General features: G+C 43.3%; 2 protein-coding genes across 7 annotated transcripts in view; one reads left to right on the top strand and one right to left on the bottom strand.

The window, feature by feature from the left end:
• The first annotated feature begins 224 nt into the window (after positions 1-224).
• Positions 225-11091, top strand: LOC138796844 (general transcription factor IIE subunit 1-like). Its single transcript, XM_069976556.1, has 4 exons — positions 225-672; positions 8733-8934; positions 9928-10151; positions 10580-11091. Exons 1-4 carry the CDS (start codon positions 225-227, stop codon positions 10963-10965), a joined length of 1260 nt encoding a protein of 419 aa, XP_069832657.1. The 3' UTR covers positions 10966-11091.
• A 2251-nt stretch (positions 11092-13342) lies between these two features.
• PCM1 (pericentriolar material 1) overlaps positions 13343-23549 on the bottom strand; it is an 85922-nt gene continuing 75715 nt past the window's right edge. For 5 of the 6 annotated variants that reach the window (XM_069977696.1, XM_069977695.1, XM_069977691.1 and 2 more), the window contains 7 exons: positions 23284-23407; positions 22704-22864; positions 22547-22610; positions 15719-15918; positions 14986-15078; positions 14766-14895; positions 13343-13668 (listed from right to left, as the gene is read on the bottom strand). In XM_069977696.1, coding sequence (XP_069833797.1) covers positions 13643-13668; positions 14766-14895; positions 14986-15078; positions 15719-15918; positions 22547-22610; positions 22704-22864; positions 23284-23407 — 798 coding nt within the window. In that variant the 3' untranslated portion in view covers positions 13343-13642. The remainder of the gene's footprint in view (positions 13669-14765; positions 14896-14985; positions 15079-15718; positions 15919-22546; positions 22611-22703; positions 22865-23283; positions 23408-23549) is intronic. The other variant, XM_069977694.1, reaches the window with a different exon arrangement.

The raw sequence follows: 23549 nt of genomic DNA, 5'->3' as shown, positions 1-23549 counted from the left end.
GGGAATTCCGCTGAGAGCTGATACACAGCAGATTGGCTAATGTTCCATTGCTCGCATATGAAATCAGAAAGTCACCATGTACATCTTGCCTAATGCCATTTCCCATGGTAATTCATGATGCACGTTAAATAGAAAAACATCCACATCACAGCCATCCTCCATCATTCCAGAGTATAACCCTGTGTATTTCTTGGCTATAGGCAGCTGATGCCTGCCCAGTCACAATGGGAGACCAAGACACCATGACTGAGGTGCCTGCTGCTCTGAAACGACTGGCTAAGTACATGGTTCGTGGATTTTATGGCTTAGAGCATTCGCTGACCCTCGATGTGCTCATCAGGTATTCCTGCGTCAAGGAGGAGGACATTGCCTTACTCCTCAAGTTTGAAAAGAAGCAGCTTCGAGCAATCCTCAACACCTTAAGGGGCGATAAATTCATCAAGTGTCGCATGCGTGTAGAAACTGGCGCCAATGGCAAGAGCACTAAACACAACTATTACTACATCAATTACAAAGTGCTAGTAGATGTGGTCAAGTATAAACTGGATCATGTCCGACGCAAGATTGAGTCGGATGAGAGGGAATCCACCACAAGAGCTTCCTTTAAGTGTCCTGGGTGTCACAGCACTTACTCTGACCTAGAGGTGAACCAGCTGTTTGACCCATTCACAGGTATTTGCCATATAATTGTAGTCTCCAAAGTTTTTTCTTACCTTTTAGGTCTGTATTAGTAAGATCATTATGGTCGCAAATTTAATAGATTGTCCCTATGGAAGAGTGATTTGAGTCATATTTTAATTGTTTGTATATTGCTCACTGTACAGAGATTAACATCTCTCATGTCTCCCTATTAGTACATTTTAGAAGTTTGCTTGGTTTGGTACCAAAAAAGAAGTTGCCCTTGGTCAGATTTGAGGGCAGGACTAGAGATAAGTAAACTTCCAACACGCTCAGGTTTATCTGAAAGCAAGTGTGCAGCATTTGATTACCACTGGCCAAAAAGTTGAATGCAGCCCTAGAGAGTCCTATAAACATGGATACAGCCTATGGCCATATTCACATGGCGTAAGACACCGGCCATTCTGTGACCTGGGAGGTGTCAGAGAAGGTCAACCTGGGCAGTACTGCAGTACCAGCCAGAGGATCTTCACTTCTGCTAAATCCGGATGCAGGCGCACCTGTGTGCGCCCCAGTAGTGGGTTATAATAGGGGCGTTTCGGGCAGCAGCCCGGGGCCCTGAGCTCCTGGGGGGCCCATGAACACCCAAAAAGACTTATACTTTCAATGGTGTACTGTCTCCTGGCTACACTTCCGCCATGATTTGCAAAAAAATCACTGTTTTTTTAATGGCAATTTTGCACAAATCAGGACATCATGACATTATCTGTCCTGTACTATGAACGCCAGGCTAGTGCTTCCATAGTTACAGTGGGGTGGGGGGGCCCAGGCTTGGTGAACAGCCCGGGGCCTATGGTAAAGTTAATACGCCCCTGGTGCGCCCGCATCTGAATTCCCTGCTGCACACAATTGAGCGTTCATTGTGTGAACTTGACAGATTCTCTGCGGCCACTGTTCAATGAATAGAGGCCGCAGAAAACTGACATGCCAGTTTTTTGCATGGCCGCTAGTGATTCCGGACGGAGTGTGTACTATATGTAGACACTCCGCCCGGGATTCCCTTTGGCTGCAGTACAATATAAGTGAAATATTATTCATGGCTGTGTTGCATATCTGCAACAACGGCCGTGATTAGTACTTTATTTACGTTGTGTAAACATGGCCAATGGCTGTATCCATGTTTTCCAGGCAGCCTTATGGTGGAGATTTGGCAGATTTTAAGCCAAAGCCAGGAACAGACTATAAACAGAGAACAAGTCATAAAGGAAAGACTGAGATTTCTCCTTTTCAAGTCCATTCCTGCCTTTGGCTTCAAAAATCTGTCATCTCTCTGTGTAAAGACACCATTAGGGCTGCACCCAACTTCTGCACCCACTGGTGATCAAATACTGCATACTTGGGTTTAGACAAACCCAAGCGTGCTTTAGGTTTGCTCATCTCTAGACAAGACCAAACATTTCAAGGCTATAGTACGAACTGCTGGGTCACTATACTGTCCAGATATAAATACTGTAAATATGAGGTGTTTCCTTAAAGGGGTTATACAGGTTTAAAATGTATAGATTGGTCAGGGTTCCACTCCCAGCACTCCCTCCATTCAGCTGAAATGTTTAAAAATAGTGTTGAGCAGATCTGTGAAAATGTTTTTGTTCTGCAATGTTATCCAGACCTGAACACACAGCCTTTAATTCCCAATAGCTACAAAAGTTGGATGCTGCCCTAAGGAGTCCTGGATAACATGGATATAGCTCTATCAATGTTTTCTTGGCAGCCCTGAGGCGGAATCCAAGTTCTGCAGCTGCAGGGAATCAAATGCTGTGTATTCGGGGCTGTATAACATTGCAGAACAAAAACGTTTTCACAGATCTGCTCAACACTACTTTTAAGCATAAAAAAAACATTTAATCACACCAGCTCTATGACCCATTTCATACAGCTAATGGGGTTGACACTGCCCTCAACCCCACCCCTCCCACCCCAAAGAAAAAAAAAAATATCACAAGGACAACAGGCCAGGGCAATGTCAGCACGTGGTGGTGCTCAGTCTCGGGGCACCAGATTCACAGTGTAGGAGAAAAAAAAGAAGAAAATGAGACGGCACTCACCGACTCTTTGTGCTTCTTTATGCCAATTAAAAAGCAGTATAATAATAAATAATTTTTATTTAGATAGCGCCAACAGATTCCGCAGCACTTTACAATTCTGGGGGTACATACATAGACAAAAAATAGACATTACAGAGATATACATATAATTATCCATACATGAGGAGTGAGATCCCTGCTCGCATGCATGAGCTTACAGACTATCAGGAGGGGGTGCGAGACAAAATGGCAGAGGGGCAAAGTGCATCATTGTTCTTATGGTCCAGCCATCTTTATAAATAAGGCAGTGCAGGTAAGGGTGGGTGAACCTGTCACCAGCTAATGCCTGCATTCACAGGTCTAAGCACAGGCTTAAATGCTTGGCGTGTGTGTATGCTTGGGGGTTGAGGGTAGCAGTCAAAATTAGGGAAGCTGGAAAGCCTGCTTGAACAGATGAGTTTTGAGGGCACGTTTGAAGCTTTGTGTATTGGAGGTGAGTGACAGTCTTGGGTAATGCATTCCATAGAACTGGTGCAGCTCGGGTGATGTCCTGGAGAGGGGAGTGAGAGGTGCGGATCAAGGTGGATGTTAGTCTTAAGTCGTTAGCGGAGCGTAAGACACGGGTAGGACAGTAGACAGAGATGAGGGAGGAGATGTAGGGAGATGCAGCACTGTGGAGAGCTTTATGGGTGAGCAGGAGGACTTTATATTGAATCCTGTGTTTAAAAGGGAGCCAATGTAATGACTGGCACAGGGGGGAGGCATCTGTATAGTGGCTGGACATGGAGATGAGCCTGGCCGCTGCATTGAGAATGGACTGGAGAGAGAAGAGTTTAGAGGAAGGAATTGCAGTAGTCAAGACTGATTCAACAGTAAGGAAGGGACGGATTTTAGAGATGTTTTTTAGATTACAGGAACGTGAAAGAGATTGAAAATGAGGAGTGAAGGAGAGATCCGAGTCAAACATAACCCCAAGGCAGCGAGCTTGTTGTCTAGGGGTTATGGTTGCACCACAGACACAGATGGAGATGTCAGGTGGGGGGCGGTTAGCAGAGGGAGGGAATACAAGAAGTCAAAAGTCATTAGAGGAGCGTAAGGCACGGGTAGGACGGTAGACAGAGATAAGGGAGGAGATATAGGGAGGTGCAGCACTATGGAGAGCTTTATGGGTGAGCAGGACTTTATATTGTATCCTATGTTTAATAGGGAGCCAATGTAGTGACTGGCACAGGGAGGAGGCATTGGTATAGCGGCTGGACATGGAGATGAGCCTGTCCGCTGTATTCAGAATGGACTGGAGAGAGGAAAGTTTAGAGGAAGGAAGGCCGATTAGTAAGGAATTGCAGTAGTCTAGACGGGAATGGATCAAAGCGACAATAAGAGTTTTAGCAGATTCGACAGTAAGGAAGGGACGATTTTAGAGATATTTTTAGATGCAGATTACAGGAATGTGAAAGAGATTTAATATGAGGAGTGAAGGAGAGATCCGAGTCAAACATAACCCCAAGGCAGCGGGCTTGTTGTGTAGGGGTTATGGTTGCACCACAGACGGAGATGGAGTTGTCAGATGGGGGGCAGTTAGCAGAGGGAGGGAATACAAGAAGCTCAGTCTTAGCAAGGTTTAGTTTTAGGAATAGGGAGGACTTAGCGTTAGAGACGGCAGACAGACAGTTACTGGTGTTCAGTAGAAGAGCGGGGGTGATATCACGGGAGGAGGTATATAGCTGGGTATCATCAGCGTAGAGATGGTACTAAAAACCAAACTTGCTGATGATTTGTCCGATGGGTAAAGTGTAAAGTGGGAAAAGGAGAGGGCCCAGGACTGATCCCTGGGGAACACCCACTGTAAGGGGAAGAGAAGATGACGTGGAGCCAGAAAGTGATACACTAAAGGAGCGGTCAGAGAGATAGGAGGAGAAACAGGAAAGAGCAGAGTCCTTGAGGCCGATAGAGCGGAGCGTGGAGAGGAGGAGCTGGTGGTCTACAGTGTCAAAAGCTGCAGATAGATCCAGGAGAATGAGCAGAGAATGGTCACCTTTAGATGTGGCGGAGAGGAGATCATTAGAGACTTTAGTAAGGGCAGTTTCGGTAGAGTGTTGAGGACGGAAACCGGACTGAAGGGGGTCAAGGAGAGAGTTGTCAGAGAGGTAGCGGGTTAGGCGGGAATAGACCAGACGTTCCAAGAGTTTGGAGATAAAAGGAAGATTACAGACAGGTCGAAAGTTGGCTGCACAGGAGGGGTCTAGGGAGGTTTTTTTTCAGTAATGGAGTGATAATGGAGTGTTTGAAAGCCGAGGGGAAGATGCCAGAGGAGAGGGAGAGGTTGAAGATTTTAGTAAGGTAAGTAGTAACAACAGGAGAGAGAGACTGGACAAGGTGTGAGGGAATAGGGTCATTAGGGCAGGTGGTGGGGCAAGAGGAGGAGAGGAGTCTGGAGACTTCCTCCTCTGTTACAGGGAATACTGAGAGGGAAGAGGAGGAAATACAAGAGGGAATGGAATCAACACTACTTGGGGACTGGGAGGAGATCTCCTGACAGATAGTATCTATCTTTTCCTTGAAGTAGGATGCTAGGTCTTCAGCACAGAGGTTAGTTACAGGTGTCTGAACTTTGGGTTTGAGGAGGGAGTTGAGGGTATCAAAGAGACGTTTTGGGTTATGGGATAGAGAAGAGATGAGAGAGGTAAAGTAAGATTGTTTAGCAGAATGAAGAGCGGAGTAGTAGCTTCTAAGCACAAATTTGTAATGTAGGAGGTTTGCATCAGTTTTAGATTTCCTCCACGAACGTTCAGCACACCTAGAACACCGCTGAAGAAAACGAGTTGAAGGTGTGTGCCAAGGTTGTGGTCGTCTGCGTTTTGCTGATTGAGGTGTGAGGGGTGCCATTTTGTCAAGGGTTGTTTTGAGGGTGTCGTGATAGCATTTGGCAGCCAGATTGGGACAGGAGAGCGAAGAGATAGGAGGCAGTGATGACTGTACAGAGTCTGTAAGTTGTTGGGTGTTGATGGCACATAAGTTTCTGTACATGACCAAGGTTGGGGTATCAGGAGGAGAATGAGTATTAGTGATTGAAAAGGAGAGAAGATTGTGGTCCGAGAGCCCGGTAGGAGTGTTGTTAAGGCGAAAAACTGGGCAAAGTCTGGAGAAGACAATGTCCAGGGTATTCCCACCCTTGTGGGTTGGAGAGTCAGAATGCTGGGAGAGGCCAAAGGAGGAGGTTAGGGAAAGAAACTGAGAGGCCGATGGGGAAGTGGTTTGTCAATAGGGATATTAAAATCACCCATGATGAGGGCTGGAATGTCTGAAGATAGAAAGTAAGGAAGCCAGGTGGAAAAGTGGTCAAGAAAGCGTCGTTGTGAACCAGGGGGGCGATATATGACTGTGACTCTAAGGGAAAAGGGTGGGAAGAGTCTAATGGTGTGCACCTCAAAAGAGGAGAATGAGAGAGAGGGTACAGGGGAAATGACCTGGTAAGTGCAGTCCTGAGAGAGAAGTACACCCACTCCTCCACCATGTCTGTTATCAGGTCTAGGAGTATGGGAAAATTGAAGGCCTCCATGGGTCAGAGCAGCAGGTGAGGCTGTGTCTGACTCTTGAAGCCATGTTTCTGTGAGAGCCAGCAGGTTGAGCGATTTATTGAGGAATAAGTTGTGGGTTTCAGTGAGTTTGTTGCAGACAGATCTAGAATTCCATAGAGCACCGTTAATGGAGATGGGGTCTGGCATGCAGGGAATCTTAATCAGGTCAAAAGGGTTTCTGTAGGAGGCTGATGAAAAGAAGCTGTTAGTAAAGGAAGAAATGGTTTATTGTATGGGAAAAAGATAGCAGGGGGGGGTTAGATCAGCAGGTAGAAGGGTAGGAGAGATAAATATACTATTGCTTGATATAGGAGTTGGGGGTTTGGAGCAGAGTTTGAGTATTAGGGAAGCAAAAGTGATAGCAAAGGTGAACATTTTTGGAGAGCAGAGGAGTATATGGAATGCAGTTACCTTCAGTTCCCTTCTGGTTCAATTCTGGTTTAATTCATCTAGACACTTTGACTGATCAGCACTTAGAGTGATCAGGAATGACCAGAGCAGTTCACTATATAGTTAGATAACTTGCTGAGAAGTACTACCAGGTGTGAAACATGGGGTGGGTGGGGAAGAGATGGAAGAGGGCAGGGGTAACTAGTAGAGATGAGATTGTAAACAAACAGTTTGGGTTCACTGCTTAGAAAAGAGGGCAACAAAAGTCAATACTGAGAAGAGTAGAGACAGATATCATACCATGAAATTTAAACAATGCAATGGATAATGGGGGTAGGAGTAGATAGCTGGAGCCAATTGGCTGCGATTACACATACACATTTATCCGACAGATTTTTTTACGCCAAAGTCATGAATGAATTTGAAAAGAGGAGAAATCTTGTCTTTTCTTTATGATCTGTTACCTGTTTATAGTCTGATCCTGGCTTTGGCTTCAATAATCTGTCAGATAAATCTCTGTGTAAATGCAGCCATACATAGTAGCTTGTGGGGACGCCAGCACCCACAGACAGGTTACAGCTGTTTCACACGCACCTGCGTGCTTCCTCAGACTGTAAACTGGCTATGTATCCTGCTTTTACTAGAGATGATTGAACAGCCGAAAATCTTAGGTTCGATTGAGCGTGAACCTTGCCAGACCTTCCGCATTTGATTCCTGATGCCTTCCTGGTCCGTGGGGAAGGAGGAGACAACTCGGGTACCGCCTGGAATTCCGGGATTCAGCCTAGGTAATAGGCTGTATCCTGGAATTCCAGGCGGCACTCGGGCTGTCTCCTCCTTCCCCATGGACCGGGAAGGCATCAGGAATCAAATGTGGAAGGTCTGGCAAGGTTCACGTTCAATCGAACCTAAGATTTTCGGCTGTTAAATCATCTCTATTTTTTACTTGGAATAAAGAAGCACGAAGATTCGGTAAGTGCCATCTCATTTTCTTCTTTTATCTGCTATACTATTTACAAATGGTTGTCATTTGCATTGCTGTACTACCAATGACAGTGGTGCAAGGTACTTCAGCATTGGCCCATTGAACAGAATCTTGAACTGGTGCAACTTATAGTATGGCAACTCCAAGAAGAGCACTTTATTACCCCATATAACCGCATTATAACCCCTACAAACAATTGATACTGAGGATCGGCAATCAATCAAATCCTGATAACCCGTTTAGTTTGAAGAGGCGTTCAGCATTTTTCAAAATCAACGTCATAGCTGTTCATGGGCCATATTTGGTATTGCAGCTTCATTAAAGTGAATGAGGCAACACTGCAAAACTACACAAGCTGTAACACCTCATCTGTAACCTCGGCCAACACTGACATCACACAGTGATCACCTTGCCAAGTGTGAGGAAACAGCAGCTTCTCCTGGGTAATATAGGGGAAAGGAAACACTGTTGTTTCATCTCTGTCTCTAATCTATCTAGATAGATGTTGTCTACTTTTTTTTTTGTCTGTACTTATGCCACAAGCAGCGTGCTCCCTGCATTGCGAACAGTGTCATAGATGTGCTGCCAATTTTTCCTTTTTTTTGTGTAAAGCAGGAGCAGATCGAGCCAGTGGTGGGAAGATGCTCCAAGACAGGGAAAGGTACAAGGCAGTTGATTCAGAGGTTCAGTGCATGCTGGGAGATGTAGTTTCCTGGCCAGGTGCCATGATGTAAAAGTTAGAATCTAGAGCTAGGAACAGTGTAGACAAGTGTTTTTTTATATGTATTTAAGTAAAAATAAAGATAAGTTAAGAAAGTGTATGTATAGTAAGTGTCGAATGAAAAAATGGCTAAATATTCTCATATAGACTGACTTATTTTTAGTCATAAGAAAATATAGATTATAAACTTCTATATACAAGTACACCATACTTTTTTTTATGACATAACTTTCTTTACACCTCTGATGTCATATTTCTGCAGCATTTCAGATCATGTTCTGGTACACATCAAGTTCGATGAACCCAGTACTGTCTTTCTGATAATTCCTAACACATTAATTCTATTTGTGGTGCAGAGCTATTTCGCTGTACTTACTGCAATGCTGAAGTAGAAGAAGACTTCTCATCAATGCCCAAAAGAGATGCCAGGACATTACTTGCCAAGTTTAATGAGCAGATTGAACCAATTTTTGTACTTCTCCAAGAGACAGAAGACATTGTGCTCCCGCCTGAATTGCTGGAGCCGCAGCCAACATATATCCCAGAGCTTGCAAACAGGTAAGTTTACTTGCCCTCAACTCTGTTATAGTGACCCCTACAGTACTATCTTTAGTACATATAGATTGCCATTAGCTGTTATGCCTATTATCAAAAGTTGTAAGTGGTAGCTGGAGCGGCCTTTGATCCTTCTTGCTGTATGGGTTGTTCCATGGGACTTCAGTGCCTGCAGGAACCTGGAACTTCAAAGATTTGGCATTGACTGCTGCAAAAAGTCACTTCCTCCATTACTGTCAATTCTTTATAGATGCAGCTAAATGCCCTATTACACTAAACAATTATCAGCCATATGCCGGGTTCACACTACGTTCTTTTATACATTTAAAAAAAAAACAAAAAAAAAAAAACATGCATTTGTGTGCGTCCGTTTTGATTAATTTTTCTATTGACTTACTTTATAAAAAAAAAAAAAAAAGATTAAAATGCACCCGGTTTTTTAACATACACAAAAATAAAGCCAGCTATGTTTTTGTGTACGTTCACAGAAGATGCGTTTTAATCTGTTTCTTTTTTATTACTTGGCCAATTACTGACCATTCATATCGCTAATCATTTAGTGTATTAGAACATGTTGAAAGGCCACAATTAGCCTACACGCACAATGTCGGCTGATCGTAGTCTTTCAACATGTTGAAAGATTACCACTGTTTCTGACTTTAATGGGCTGCCTGAATAATCTAAGGATGTGAGGTGACAGTATAGAAATAATATGCACAGTGACATCACAGTTATAGTAGTATGACAACGTCATGTTCTAAGCCATCTAGTTGGAGTGAAAAACTCACTTGAAGGCAAAACTACCTTGAAAAGGTGGTATAAGAGCTGCTTCACTTATCCCTTCTTCATAGTTAGCAGGAAATGGAAAAGAAATACTGTGAAGTCATAGGAAAGTGTTATTTCATGGGTTAACTTGGGTGTGCACCAACACTAATACTTTAAAGTTTAACCACAGTCTGGAGGCTGCTCCTTATAATCCGAGCCTATTTACTTTAGCTGTGAACAGAGTTCTGACATGCCAATGGTTGACATGCAAGGAAGATGGGCAAACAGGACTTCTTCCATAGACAATATGTATGTCCAAAATGTGACCATCAATGTCCGTGAGCATGAGCTTAAAAAGGTAAAAGAGAAGAAGGGGAAGGAGCAGCCAGTGTGGATGAAGGAAAGTACTGTGACAGTTAGCGAAGCCCTTCCAGAAGAAATGAAGGCTAATATTGGTGAGTATTGCGAGAAACGCCTGGTCACTCACTGGGGTGCACACTGCGATGGTTACTGGGATTGGTGAATAAGACAATAGCCTCTGAATATATATTCTTTCACGATTAAGAAATCCATATCTAAATATTAAGTCTTCTGGTTCTGGGTATTTTCATCCACTTAAGAACACTATAATAGGCACAGTTTCTAATTGTCACAATCTACTTAGAAAGTTAGTGCATCTATCAGTGTGTGGCTAGGAAGGGCTAATCCAACCTCACTCCTACTAAACCTCTATAATTTTTTCTGCACCATGTTGGTTCACCATGACACTGGCCCTAGTGTTAGACTATTAAAGCAAAGACTGGATTGGTTCTCTCAGCACAGTAACATCTTAGCCAGTTTACCTTCTGTATTTTAATACAATTCTCTGTTCCTGTATCCAAAGTACCTGAAGAACCAGAAAATGTGGATGAAAACGCCAATAAGAACAGTGGTGCTGACAATGAAGTGATAAGGACCCTCTTAATCCATGAAATGAAATCTGGATCTGGTCCACCTGTAAGTCAAATTACCAAAAGTGATTCAGAAAGCGATACCAGCGAGTCCGATGAAGAGAGAAAACGCACAAAGCCAGCAGCAGGAAAACCTATAGACAGTATAGAGCAAGAGGAGGAGGTCGAAGCAGATGACCCAGTACTCATGGTTGGTGGCCAGCCTCACGTGTACAGTGAGGTCAGTCAAAACCCTGAACTTGTGTCTTTCATGACTGATGAAGAGAGAGAAGTGTACATCAAGATAGGACAAGAAATGTTCCAGTCAGCATTTGAGTGACATATGCTGTATACTAAAAACCTGACCAGAAAAGGTCTCAATGAACTTTATTTTTTGCATCATTGTTTTTCTGTTTTGGTGCATGTCTTATTTTTGTGCATTATTCACAGTTTAGTGTAAATAAAACATTACAGCATGACTTCTTATGCTATTGGTCACTCTTACAAGAACAACTTCATTTGATATACTTCTGTACAGTGTGATCCATCTTTCATGGATCTTATTAATCAAAATGTTTTACTGTATAGTGTCAGTGAATTAGGATGTTTTCTGTACATGTTTACATTGCATTTATAGTTGTAAATAGAAACATCAAGTTCCGTAACACATGTTGACAGCTGCCCCACAACCGGGCAGCAAGGGCTTTCTTCACAAAGCCACAAGGGAACAACGTCATCTATGCAGCACAGAAAGAAATAAAGTGCACTCACAGTAGTACTAGCACTAGAGATTCATGGATTAAGTCGGTTCACATTTGAGCAGAGGCAAGAACAGTTAGTTAAACAGCTCCGATAGAGGCAGACCATAAGCGGCCAGTAATTCTGTCAATGCAGAAACAGGTTCTGAAGTGTCCACGGGGGCTACAGTCAGTGGGGGTCCCAGAGACTAACCAGGAAGACACTGGGGGAACGAAACCAGGTAAGATTATTTTCTACTGTAACCTTTAAAGCAAGGGCTGCACAGACATAGTCAACAATGTCCATGCAGCCCTTGCTGCGTGATCATTAAAGGGAACCATTCACCCCGTGGCCCCCGGCAGAAACTGACATACAGTGACATAAAGGTCAATATACTTACCACATCGCTCCCGGTCCCGTCCCAGATCCCGTTGTTGACACGGAGAAATCGCTGATTCTTCTTCTCCCGCCCATTATGGTAATGAGCTGAGATGAGTCCAACGTCCATAGGAAACGACGGACGAGTCCAACTTATTCATGAGGTCCTCTTCTCGTCGCCGCCCATCCACGCCTCCTGGAACTTGATTGACGTCTTCAGCCTTCTGCCGAATTCCCGCGCAGGCGCCGCTGTGATGGTCCCGTCACCTCTTCTGCGCCTGCGCGGTAAACAGGATACGGTGTTCGAGCAAATCGGCGCACGCGCAGTAAACAGTGAAGCTGCGGAGCAGCTTCAATTGTGAACTGCGCATGCGCCGAAAACGACTGTCACGGCGCCTGCGCGGGATCCGTCGAGAAGAAAGAAGACTAGGAGGAAGAGGACCTGGCATCAATCAAGTGTCGGAGGCGGGGAGAAGGCTGGACTTCGGACCCGGCGGCGCTCATTACCATAATGGGCGCGAGAAGAAGAATCGTCGATTTCTCTGTGTCAACAACGGGCTTCGGGACGGGACCGGGAGCGATGTGGTAAGTATATTGACCTTTATGTCACTGTATGTCAGTTTCTGCCGGGGGCCACGGGGTGAATGGTTCCCTTTAAGCCGTCTAATAGACTCTGTAAGTGAGCGCTGCTCTAGTAGATCGGTATTCACTTACCCTGATCCTTGGGCCGTGTAATACAGCCCTTAGTGTCAGCAGCTTATACACAATGGTTTCAGTGTGAAACCAATTTACTTAATATCTATTATGTGCTTTAGACATGTTTTACCCTTGCTCCTTTGTGCGCATCTTCTCAACAAAGCCATAAACCTATGAGAAGCAGGGCTAAAATATGTCTAAAACACATTTTACACCACAATGTGATGCCACAAATAAGTCAACTGATTGCTGGTGAACTTTAGACCAACTATGTCATACACTGTAATAAGTAGACTGTCTAGTCCAAATATGGATTGTCCAAGAATTTGTATCTCTATCTTTTAAAAGGATTGCAGCACAGCGGCACTCATCAGGCTGGATTCACATTCACTGACCTTATTTAGTCATTCTCTGACAGTTAACAGCAGTGGTACAGAACATTCTGGGATGCTCCATGGGTAGACTACGACTGTTTCTCTGCATCTCCACTTCTTCCGGGTCAAATAACACTTGCAGAGACTTCAGGACAGTGCAGTCTGTATAGTGCTTATCTTGGAGAGAAGGTGTCTGTTGGTCAGTGCTGGTGATTAATTTTCTCATTTAATGGTAACTGCTCCAGTGTTTCTAAGGGCCCTATTACACCAAAAGATGTCTGACAGATTTTTTCAGCCAAACTCAGGAATGGACTATAAACTTTTCCTCTTTTCAAATCCATTCCTGGCTTTGGCTGAAAAAAATGTGTCAGATAATCTGTCAGACATCATTTGCTGTAATAGGGCCTTAAGTCATCTTGTTACTTATGAACATGTTCTCTATCTATATTGCGCTATAGTACAAGGCACGATATTAATCCCACTTTATAACCATTCATGTGAAACTGGCCTTACTAGAAGAAAAGACACAAATACAGATAAGCCAAAACTTTATTTAGAACTTCATTCTAACAATTCCGAATTTACAAAAAGAAAACCGTACAAAGACAGAGATTGGGACATGGAAAAAGAACAGTGCTTGGACTTATAGATCAATGTAGGGTTCCTTATATAACCAGAACAGACAACTTTTTGTGTATTTCATTAACTGAGCTGATCCTGAATGGCTGTGCCCTAAGACAACTTTTTAAAATAAACTTTTAAACATGGAAGATATAGTGCAGATATTTCATTTGCTTCAGGTCTGTGTAATATTATGAAAATCAGTGCATTTCAGGCAGAACTGGATCCACAACTATCTGCAATTAAAAAGTAGTACAAATTAAAATATAACAGTATTTCAAAGTATAATTAGGTACATATAAACATGATCTATCATGCTGTGCTTTAATAGCCAAAAACAGTAGGGATGCTGAATGACACATGGAAGTAAGAGAAGCTACAATAGCAGTCTCAAACCAAATCTGACAGCTTAGGCTGGGTTCACACTGCATTTTTTTTCATCCGTTTTTTTTTTACAAAAAACGGATGAAAAAAAAATAGATGCATTTGTGTGCATGCGTTTTAATCCGTTTTTCCATTGACTTCCATTGTAAAAAAAAAAAAACAAAAAAAAACAACAGATCAAAACTGATCCTTTTTTTTTGACGGACACAAAAACGTAGCTGACACTATTATTGCGTCCGTTAAAAAAACGGATCCATTTTGATCCTTTTTTTTACAATGGAAGGCAATGGAAAAACGGATTCACACAAATGCACGGATGCGCAAAAACGCAATGTGAACCTAGCCTTAGCTGTCTAAATTTAGTCTACAAAAAGTAGCTCTGCTTTTAATGTGCCGATTGTTCTGTGTACATACCTTGTACATAGAGTGCTCGGAACAATCAGTGCACATTAGAAGTTAAACTATTTTTTATTTTTTTTTTCAGATTAAACAGACTGACAGACAATTCCTCAGATCTAGCCTGTAGTACTGTACTTCCACTAACCCTTGGTGGCAGGTGACTTATTTCTGATGAAAACAAAGGAAAGCAAATATGCAGTAGAGGCTCATTTATCTGACTCTTTAATGAAACTCCAGGTTGGTTTTCAAGCTATCATGTAAATATACCCATAGTGTATGCGTAAATGTTTAGGATTTGCCTACAAAAGAATAGCTTGCCTGTGGCTCTTGGCTTATTCTGTCAGATGTGAAAAGGCCATAGACTTAGAATAGAAATCTATGGCCTGTCCTAACCTCTCTAAAACAAAAAGCTTTTTTGGTCTTAATAACTAAAGTACACTTTAACTTTAGTCGTTGATTCTGCAAGTGTCATGTGTCTCAATAACACAGACAGAATAGAAACAATGAAGGTGCATTGTACATAATACTTGATAAAAGTGGAAAGACATACCAGGCTCTTTCAGCGACAATGCATCTCCTGCCAACTCCTCAGCACCATTTCCTTGTCCATTCAAATTGAGAATCTCATCACATAAATTGTTTTTCAGTTCCTCCTTCTCCATTTCAGCCATTAGCTCTGTCTGGAAACAAGAAAACAAAATTTTTAGCTTAAACACCAAAGTAACTTCATTATTCTTATTATTTTGCTATTTTCCTCATGCTACTTATACCTTAGGTAAGGTTAGTTTAAGGGGCAAATCCTCAACTTTTACAAAGTCATCTTCATCAGATTTCTGACTTAAATTTCCAGAACCAGTTTCCTGCTAGGAAAAACAAATATTTCTAAATAAGAGATTAGCAGAGATGGTCACAAAAATATCACTTATTAAAAAGGGGTATTCCCCCCCCCCCCCCAAAAAAAAAAATATTTCTTGCATTAAAAAATAGCCCACCTACAGCTTTCCACCTTTGTAAAATCAACTCACTATGGCCTTTGAACAGTTTTGCTGCTTTTTAGCTGCACTCACTCCCTCTGGACACATAAAATCATCTGAACTCAGTCCTCTCCAAAACCGCTCCTTCGTGTTGGGGATGACGTGTCCTCCGTCTTTTCAATGGGCTGGGTTAGCGCTTCTAACCCTGACCACTGAAGAGAGGGAGGACACATGGTCCACTGAGAGCGCTTTTCTTTCCAGAAGTTTGTCTGTGTGTCAGCACAAGTCCTATCTGACAGCACAAAAACCCTGACTACCCCCCCCCCCCCCCCAAGTTAATACCAGGCTCTGGGACCGCCTTGTTACGTCCACCTCCTCCATGTCTATGTGCCGCCTCATGCTTCTGATGCTGGAGGTTTGTCTGCGTGCCAGCTTAGTCAGAGCTATCAAAAGCTAGGGGGCAGTGTTTGAATCCTGTACAACTCTCTAGATTTATTGTTAGATGAAAGAATTTGAAACGACTACTTACATATTCATTAACTAGAACAGGGGAATCAGTAGCTGGACTGCCAGGTCCAGAGCTTTCTGCTGATGCTAGAGATGATTTGGTGTCCACATCTACAGAAGACATTTCACCCTCTTTATTTAATAGCAGTGGAGCAGATGTATTGTCTGATGACATGTCTGCTGATAAACTCTTCTGGTCTTCCTCTGAAGTCTGATCATTTCCTAGATCAGGATCATAAAATTGTATTTGAACTAAATGTATTTTAAGATTTTTCTTTAATTCATGCCTATGTTTTCTATAGCAGGTCAGTTGGACAGGTCAAGGTCTATGTTTCCAAACTATGACAATAAAAAAACTGGGAGAGGCTGGGAGATTGCTTCTTGAGCACAGAAAGAGGCTTTTTTGGCTGATAAAACCTATTACAGAGTTTCTTAAAATCGCTTATACTACTGATTTCTGCAATAAAAAAAAAACATGACAGTTACGCTTTAACCCCTTAAGGACAGAGCCTGAAATGGCCTTAAGGACCGGAGCAAATTTTATGAATTTGACCAGTGTCACTTTATTCATTAATAACTTCGGGATGCTTTTACCTATCCGGCTGATTCTGAGATTGTTTTCTCGTGACATATTGTACTTCACATTTCTTGTAAATTGGAGTCGATACTTATAACGAATCTTTATGAAAAAACCCAAAATAGCGTGAAAAATTGTGAAAAAATGCATTTTTCCAACTTTAAAACTTTTCTGCTTATACAGAAAATGGTTATACCACATAAATTATATATTAAATAGCATTAGCAACATGTCTACTTTATGTTGGCGGCATTTATTAAACTATATTTCATTTTTTTTAGACAATAGGAAGCTTAAAACATTAGCAGCAAATTTCCAAATTTTCAGTAAAATTTCAAAATCAGATATTTTTAGGGAACTGTTCAGGTTTAAAGTGTATTTGAGGGGACTGTGTGTTAGAAAGCCTCACGAAGCACCCCATTTCAGAAACTGCACCCCCTAAACTCTGCAAAAGCACATCCAGAAAGTTTTTTAACCCTTTAGGGGAGTCACAGAAATAAAAGCTAAGTGTGTAAGAAATTTGAAAATTTTAATTTTCTGTGCAGAGATTTTATTGTAATCCAATATTTTTCATAATTATAAACCTATTACCAGAGAAATGCACCCCAATATTGATTGCCCCATTTCTGCAGTTTATAGAAATACCCCATTATGTGGCCCTATTGCGCTATTTGACGCAACCACAAGCCTCAGATATAAGGGAGCGCCTAGTGAATTTCAATGGCTCCGTTATTTTTGGTCATTTTTGACTGTACCACTTCAGGTTGGCAGAGGCTCTGGGGTGCCAAAACCTAAAAAACACCCCTAAAGGGACACCATTTAGAAAACTACACCCCTCAAGGAATGTAACAAGGGGTGCGGTGAGCATCTGGACCCCACAGGTGCTTCACAGATTTTCCAAACAATATGGCTTGAAAAAAGACTAAAGTATTTTTTACACTAAAATGTTGTTCTAGCCTTCAATTTTTCATTTTCACAAAGGGATAAAAGGAAAAAAAAAACACAAAACATGTAGCACAGTTTCTCCCGAGTACGGAAATACCCACATGTGGACATAAAGTGCCAAGCGGGCGCAGGACGAGCCTCCAAAGGGAAGGAGCGCCAATTGGCTTTTGGAAGCTGGATTTCACTGGAATGGATTTCAAGGGCCATGTCGCATTTACAGAGCCCTCGTGCTGCCAAGACACTGGAAACCCCCCACAAGTGACCCCATTCTGGAAACTACACCCCTCAAGGAATCTAACAAGGGGTGCAGTGAGCATATGGACCCCACTGGTGACGGGCACAAATGTGGAAAAATGTGACGTGAAAGTGAAAATTTTCATTTTTTCACTTTCATGGCACAAATGTGCCCGTCATCCAGGGGTCCATATCCTCACTGCACCCCTTGTTAGATTCCTTGAGGGGTGTAGTTTCCAGAATGGGGTCACTTGTGGGGGGTTTCCAGTGTTTTGGCAGCACAAGGGCTCTGTAAATGCGACATGGCGTTCATCATCCATTCTAGCCAAATCCAACCTCTAAAATCCAAATGGCGCTCCTTCCCTTCGGAGGCTTGCCCTGCACCCACATGGCGCTTTATGTCCACATGTGGGGTATTTACGGACTCGGGGGAAATTGCTCTACACATTTTGTGTGTTTTTTTTCTCTTTTAACCCCTTGTGAAAATGATAAATTCAAGGCTAGACCAACATTATAGTGTAAAAAATTTAATATTTCATTTTCACGCCACATTGTTCCACATTTGTGCCCGTCACCAGTGGGGTCCATATGCTGACTACACCCCTTGTTACATTCCTTGAGGGGTGTAGTTTCCATAATAGGGTCACTTGTGGGGGGTTTAACTGTCTTGGCAACACAGGGGCCTTTTGAATGCAACATGGCCCCTCGAAATCCATTCCATCCAAATCCAGCCTTCAAAAACCAAATGGCGCACCTTCCCTTTGGAGGCTTACCCTGCACCCGCATGGCGCTTTATGTCCACATGTGGGGTATTTCCGTACTCAGGGGAAATTGCTCTACACATTGTGTTTTTTTTATCTTTTAACCCCTTGTGAAAATGAAAAAATCAAGACAAGATCAATGATTTAGAGTAAAAATTTTAAAAAAATTACACTAAATGTTGGTCTAGCCTTGATTTTTTTCCATTTCCACAAGGGGTTAAAAAAGAAAATGAACACAAAACGTGTAGGGTAGTTTCCCCTGAGTACGAAAATACCCCACATGTGGACATAATTTGCCATATGGGCACAGGGCAAGTCACCAAAAGGACAGAGCGCCATTTAGAGGCTGGAATGGGGGATGGAGGCCATGTCGCAATTACAAAGCTCCTGTGCTGCCAGAACAGTAGAAACCCCCGACAAGTGACCCCATTCTGGAAACTACACCCCATAAGGAATCTAACAAGGGGTGCAGTGAGCATATGGACCCCACTAGTGATGGGCACATGTGTAGGACATGTGCCGTGAAAATAAAAAATACCATTTTTTTCATTTTCACGTCCCAAATGTGGCCGTCACCAGGGGGCCATATACCCGCTGCCCCACTTGTTAGATTCCTTATGGGGTGTAGTTTCCAGAATGGGGTCACTTGTGGGGGGTTTCTATTGTCCTGGCCGCACAGAGGCTTTGTAATTGCATCATGGCATCCTCTAATGGGAATGGCGGCCATACCTACTTAGCTGGGGAAAAGGGACAATTCTAATTTATTTGGGGGTATTAGGCCAATTATTAGTTTATAAGGTTGAAAATGACAGGTGTCCATCAAACTCAACCTGTGTTGATCCAGAGGAAGGCAAAAACCCCTCGTGAGGCAGACGACAGTAGCCTCATCACAGGGGAAAAATTCCTTCCCGACTCCATAATGGCGATCAGAATAATCCCTGGATCAACGTGACCCCTGAAATAGGAATAAGGGACAGAATTTAGATAATGTAGAACCCCAATGACGTGTAGTGCGCCTTGGAGCGATCCAGTATGCAGAGGCCGGGGGGATCAGGACAGGTGTCACACTGGTAAATGGTGTCCTTCCTGATCCCCCTGTTACCCCACACTCTGCACTTCTTCTGGGGTCTCCTGTTCTCCAGTGTGGGGGACGTCACCTGGAAAATGTTGTCCTGGTGCGATACGGGGTCCTTCATATCCAGAAGCGCTGGGTCCGCTCCATGGCTGCTAAATATTAGGGCTTTATTACTACTTCTGATATGTTCGGATCGTGCCGCAAGCTACAGGGCAGCGAGGGACCGGAAGAGGGGGTGCTGGTATAAAAGTTATCCCCGTACGGGTGGTGGTGACCTTTATCCAGCAGTGGGAAGATCAGTTCCCGGACGATCTCCCCACTAACTCCGAGGATGGGGGGGGGGGGGCATCTGGCGGCTGGATTCGAGTGTCCCTTCCTTCATACACTCTAAGGGTACGTGCACACTGCGGAATCGCGAAGGATAACCCTTTGTGCATTCCGCAGTTGGCACCCGCCGGCGGACTGATGCAGGCGCACGTCTCCGTCCGTGTCGTAGACTCCATTCTATGCACGGGCGGATTCCGCTCTGCGTCCAACGTGTTGATGGAATGACGGATAATGGAATCCGCCCATGCATAGGATAGAGTCTATGACACAGGCGGAGACGCGCCCCTGCATCAGTCCGCCGGCGGGTGCCAGCTGCGGAATGCACGAAGGGTTATCCTTCGCCATTCCGCAGTGTGCACGTACCCTAAATCTGTAAGTGTACCCTGAGGTACTCTCACAGAGTTTGTAGAATTTCACGCCATACCGTCATCTCTTATTGGGACGGTACTGGCGGAAAAGACGTGTCTGGGGGGCAGCGTACGCTACGCTACTCCCAGACACGTCACTGGATGATGAGGAGGATGAGGATGAATGGAGGAAAGAAGGATCCCCCCAATTCATCCTCACTGGCTGTTTCGGTGTCGGAGGCAATAATAATGTATGCGTCCGACACCGAAAACACCCTGGGGGCCATCTTTATATGGGGATTGGTATATGGGGTATGTAGTGGTGTAGTGTAAAACTTTATTCAATGTAGTGTGGTGTAATGTAGTGTTTTTTTACGTGTTTTTTACAGTAAGTATAAAAAAAACCTACGCCAAAAATGGTGTTGCTGATGAATGCCGCACTTATGTTCGGCACTTATAAGCAGACCGTGGCAGTAGGATATAAAAAAAAAACACCCTACGCCAAAAAGGAGGAGTTGCTGATTAGCAGCGCACTTTCGTGCGATGCTGATCAACACTCAGCGGCGATAGGGTGCGGAAAATAGAAAAAAAAAAAATTGGGAAAAATTTTTTTTTTTTACTACATTCTGAACATCCCTGTAGTGGCTGATACGTGTATTACACTTATCAGCCGCTAGGGGGCAGCAGAGCGCAAGATCCGAAAATAGACGACGCTGGAGCCGGAAAAATACGAAAATAGACGACGCTGGAGCCGGAAAGAGACGATCGGGACTCACGGAAGAAGCCGAAGTCCCAACAAGAGGAAGTGGACGCCGGGAACCCGGAAGACGCCGATCAGGACCCCGGGACAGGTGAGTAATGTACAAATACCTGCTCCGGACCCCTCAGCTACCTAGCTGAGGGGTCCGGAGCAGGTATTTATTACTTGTGGGGACTTTGATCGCCGTGAACGGCCGGCCGGCTGGCCGGCCGTTCACGGCGATCGGGACGGTGGTACCGTGACCACCATTACTTTTTACAGTAATGGCGGTCGGTGCCGTCCTCGGACAGCACCGACCGCCATTTTTTTCCGGGTCATCGGGCCACCGATGGCCCGGAAAGGTTCCGATCGCCGCTATGGGCTTATCAGCCAATAGCGGCGATCGTCGGCATGGGGGGGGTTAACAACCCTCCATGCCGACAGGGAGAGATGGCCTGCTATGTATTATAGCAGGCTATCTCCCCCGATCGGGACCCGGCCGGCCGCGGCGCCCGTTTAAAGGGATGACGTACCGGCACGTCATGGGTCCTTAAGTGACAGTGATCCATGACGTGCCGGTACGTCATGGGTCCTTAAGAGGTTAAGCCATTTTACATCCCTTAAAAAGAGTCACTGTAGTTAAATTATTTTTTGCAGAAATCAATAGTCCAGGCCATTTTAAGAAACTTTGTAATTGGGTTAATTAGGCAAATCTGCCATTATCTGCATTTAAAAAGCCTTTTCCCAGGTCCCCCCTCCTCTCCTTTCTGTCATACACTGCTCAGAATCAGGAAATCTCGACTGTATTTTTATCAGTCGGATCCTGTCTGAGCTATGGAGAGGGGAGGGGGAGGAAAGATGGAGGAGAAATGCAGCAGAGAACAAAGGATTACTCAGCTGGGGAGCTATTCAGAGTGGTATTCAGAGGTCAGAGAGGTCAGTGGTGACTGTCAGAGGAGAGAGCCTGTGATGTTGCTGTAAATTAACTCTGTTGTCCTGTTTTAGTGCCTCGTTTCCCTCTCTCCATAGACAACAATGAAGACAGGGGGGAGAGCTTAAAACTGCTTTTTCATGATAAAAAATTTATTTTTCAGCTAATAAACCCAATTACAACGTTTCTTAGGGTACAAACCCACTTGACGTATTTGCTGCGTGAATCAGTCTTAAAAATAAGCAGGCAAAACGCAGGTTGGCTTTATACAATTGTTCTGCATTAAAATACGCAATTGCGTATTTTTGAAGCGTGAAGCTTGTTGTTAGCAAAGCATCAGTTGTTAACAACCTGTGCGAAAAACGCATGTAGCTTCATGCTTCAAAAATACGCAATTGCGTATTTTAACACTGAACAATTGTATAAAGCCAACCTGCGATTTGCCTGCTTATTTTTAAGACTGATTCACGCAGCAAATACGTCAAGTGGGTTTGTACCCTTAAAATCGCCTGTACTGTTGATTTATGCAAAAAAAATGTAAACAGTAACGTTTTAAATCCATAAAATAATTTTAAACAGTACACAAATGTTAAAAGTCAGTCACCAACCTGCCCCTCTAAGCTTGATTGACATTCCCTGTAAGTTACCACCTGCTAGGGGGTTAGAGGAATAGGCTGTGTCTAGAGAGGCAGGGTTAGAGACTGAAGAGCTTTAAGGCTGTATCACACGGCACAACAACGAGGGGGAAGTAAGTGCCATTTGTTGTCGACAGATTGCTAGGTCTATTACACAGGGTAATATCAGTTGATAAATGCCCCAAATACTAGGCCTTAATGCTGTTACTCTATACAAGGGTTGATCAGCATTGCGGAGGTAATAAAAGCATGCTGCTTGCAATAATGTAGGTAGGTTACCTGTTTCCTGCTTCAGAATCTCTGTATTTCCGTTTGCCACTTCCTTTGGACTATTATTTAAAACCTGCAATAAAATATAACATGTAATTGCATGTGTTGTGTAACGATCATACAACCCCTACCAACATACTGTATACCATAAACACATAAAACTTACTGCCTCTTTTTCATTTTCCTCTGGGTTTTCAGTGTTAGCTTCTAGTGATGTCTGTACATCTACAGGCCCTGCCTCAAACTCATAATTCTCCTCCTCCTCCTCATTTTCATCTTCACCGCTGCCATAGTTTGTTAGAGCTTGTGTTTCTGCTTTGGATAAACCTAACACATTAAAACACATTAAATTGAAATGTTACGTTCATTTAAACGAAAACTCTTGAGATTTCACACAGACATATCAACAGTTTTGGTCCTCAATATAAGCCTATAAGACTCCTTTACTTTGTTGGATTGAGTGTCAAGCTGGAGAGTTAAGAGCACTTCCCCCACCTATATCTAGAGATCCTGAGGGTTTTGGGACAGAGACCCCAACTGATCAAAACTTTTGCCATGTCTGTATGACATATAATAAGTTGTTTTTATATTACAGTGACACTTAAAATATATTAAATTCAATATTTCTTCACAAATTTTATGTATTACCTTATCCTTAGAAACAATGTACATGAGAAAATTCCCCATCTACTGTTCTTGAATTTATTGACCATTAAGTGAACAAAGTAAAATACTAAAACTCTTACTGATGGACACAGGCATATCATCTCCATCTTCATCCTCCGAAATGTCAGACCTTCCACTGTGAGCTTCAGATACATCAATATTTTTAGTATGTGTTTTTGCTAATGTCTCCGTTTCATCTTTGTCCTAAGAAGTAAATGAAAGACAAACATTTAAATGAGCTAAGACCTGATGCTCTGCTGCTAAATTATTTACACACATTGCGTACAGGTGTATTGTGTGACAGGTATCCTGATGATGAGCTGCTATCACTTATGGAAGATGAAAG

The sequence above is a fragment of the Dendropsophus ebraccatus genome, chromosome 7 (genome assembly GCF_027789765.1).
Source record: "Dendropsophus ebraccatus isolate aDenEbr1 chromosome 7, aDenEbr1.pat, whole genome shotgun sequence".
NCBI classification, from domain to species: Eukaryota; Metazoa; Chordata; class Amphibia; order Anura; family Hylidae; genus Dendropsophus; species Dendropsophus ebraccatus.
Note: the sequence above shows the minus strand (reverse complement) of the source record. Positions and strands in the feature narration are given on the sequence as shown.

What these genes read in the sequence shown, in the direction of transcription:
- LOC138796844 (XM_069976556.1), top strand. Translation starts at nt 225, where the DNA reads ATGGGAGACCAAGACACCATGACTGAGGTGCCTGCTGCTCTGAAACGA. An exon ending in GCTGTTTGACCCATTCACAG is followed by an intron (nt 673 to 8,732) that starts GTATTTGCCATA and finishes TTTGTGGTGCAG; the next exon opens with AGCTATTTCGCTGTACTTAC. An exon ending in AGAAATGAAGGCTAATATTG is followed by an intron (nt 10,152 to 10,579) that starts GTGAGTATTGCG and finishes CTGTATCCAAAG; the next exon opens with TACCTGAAGAACCAGAAAAT.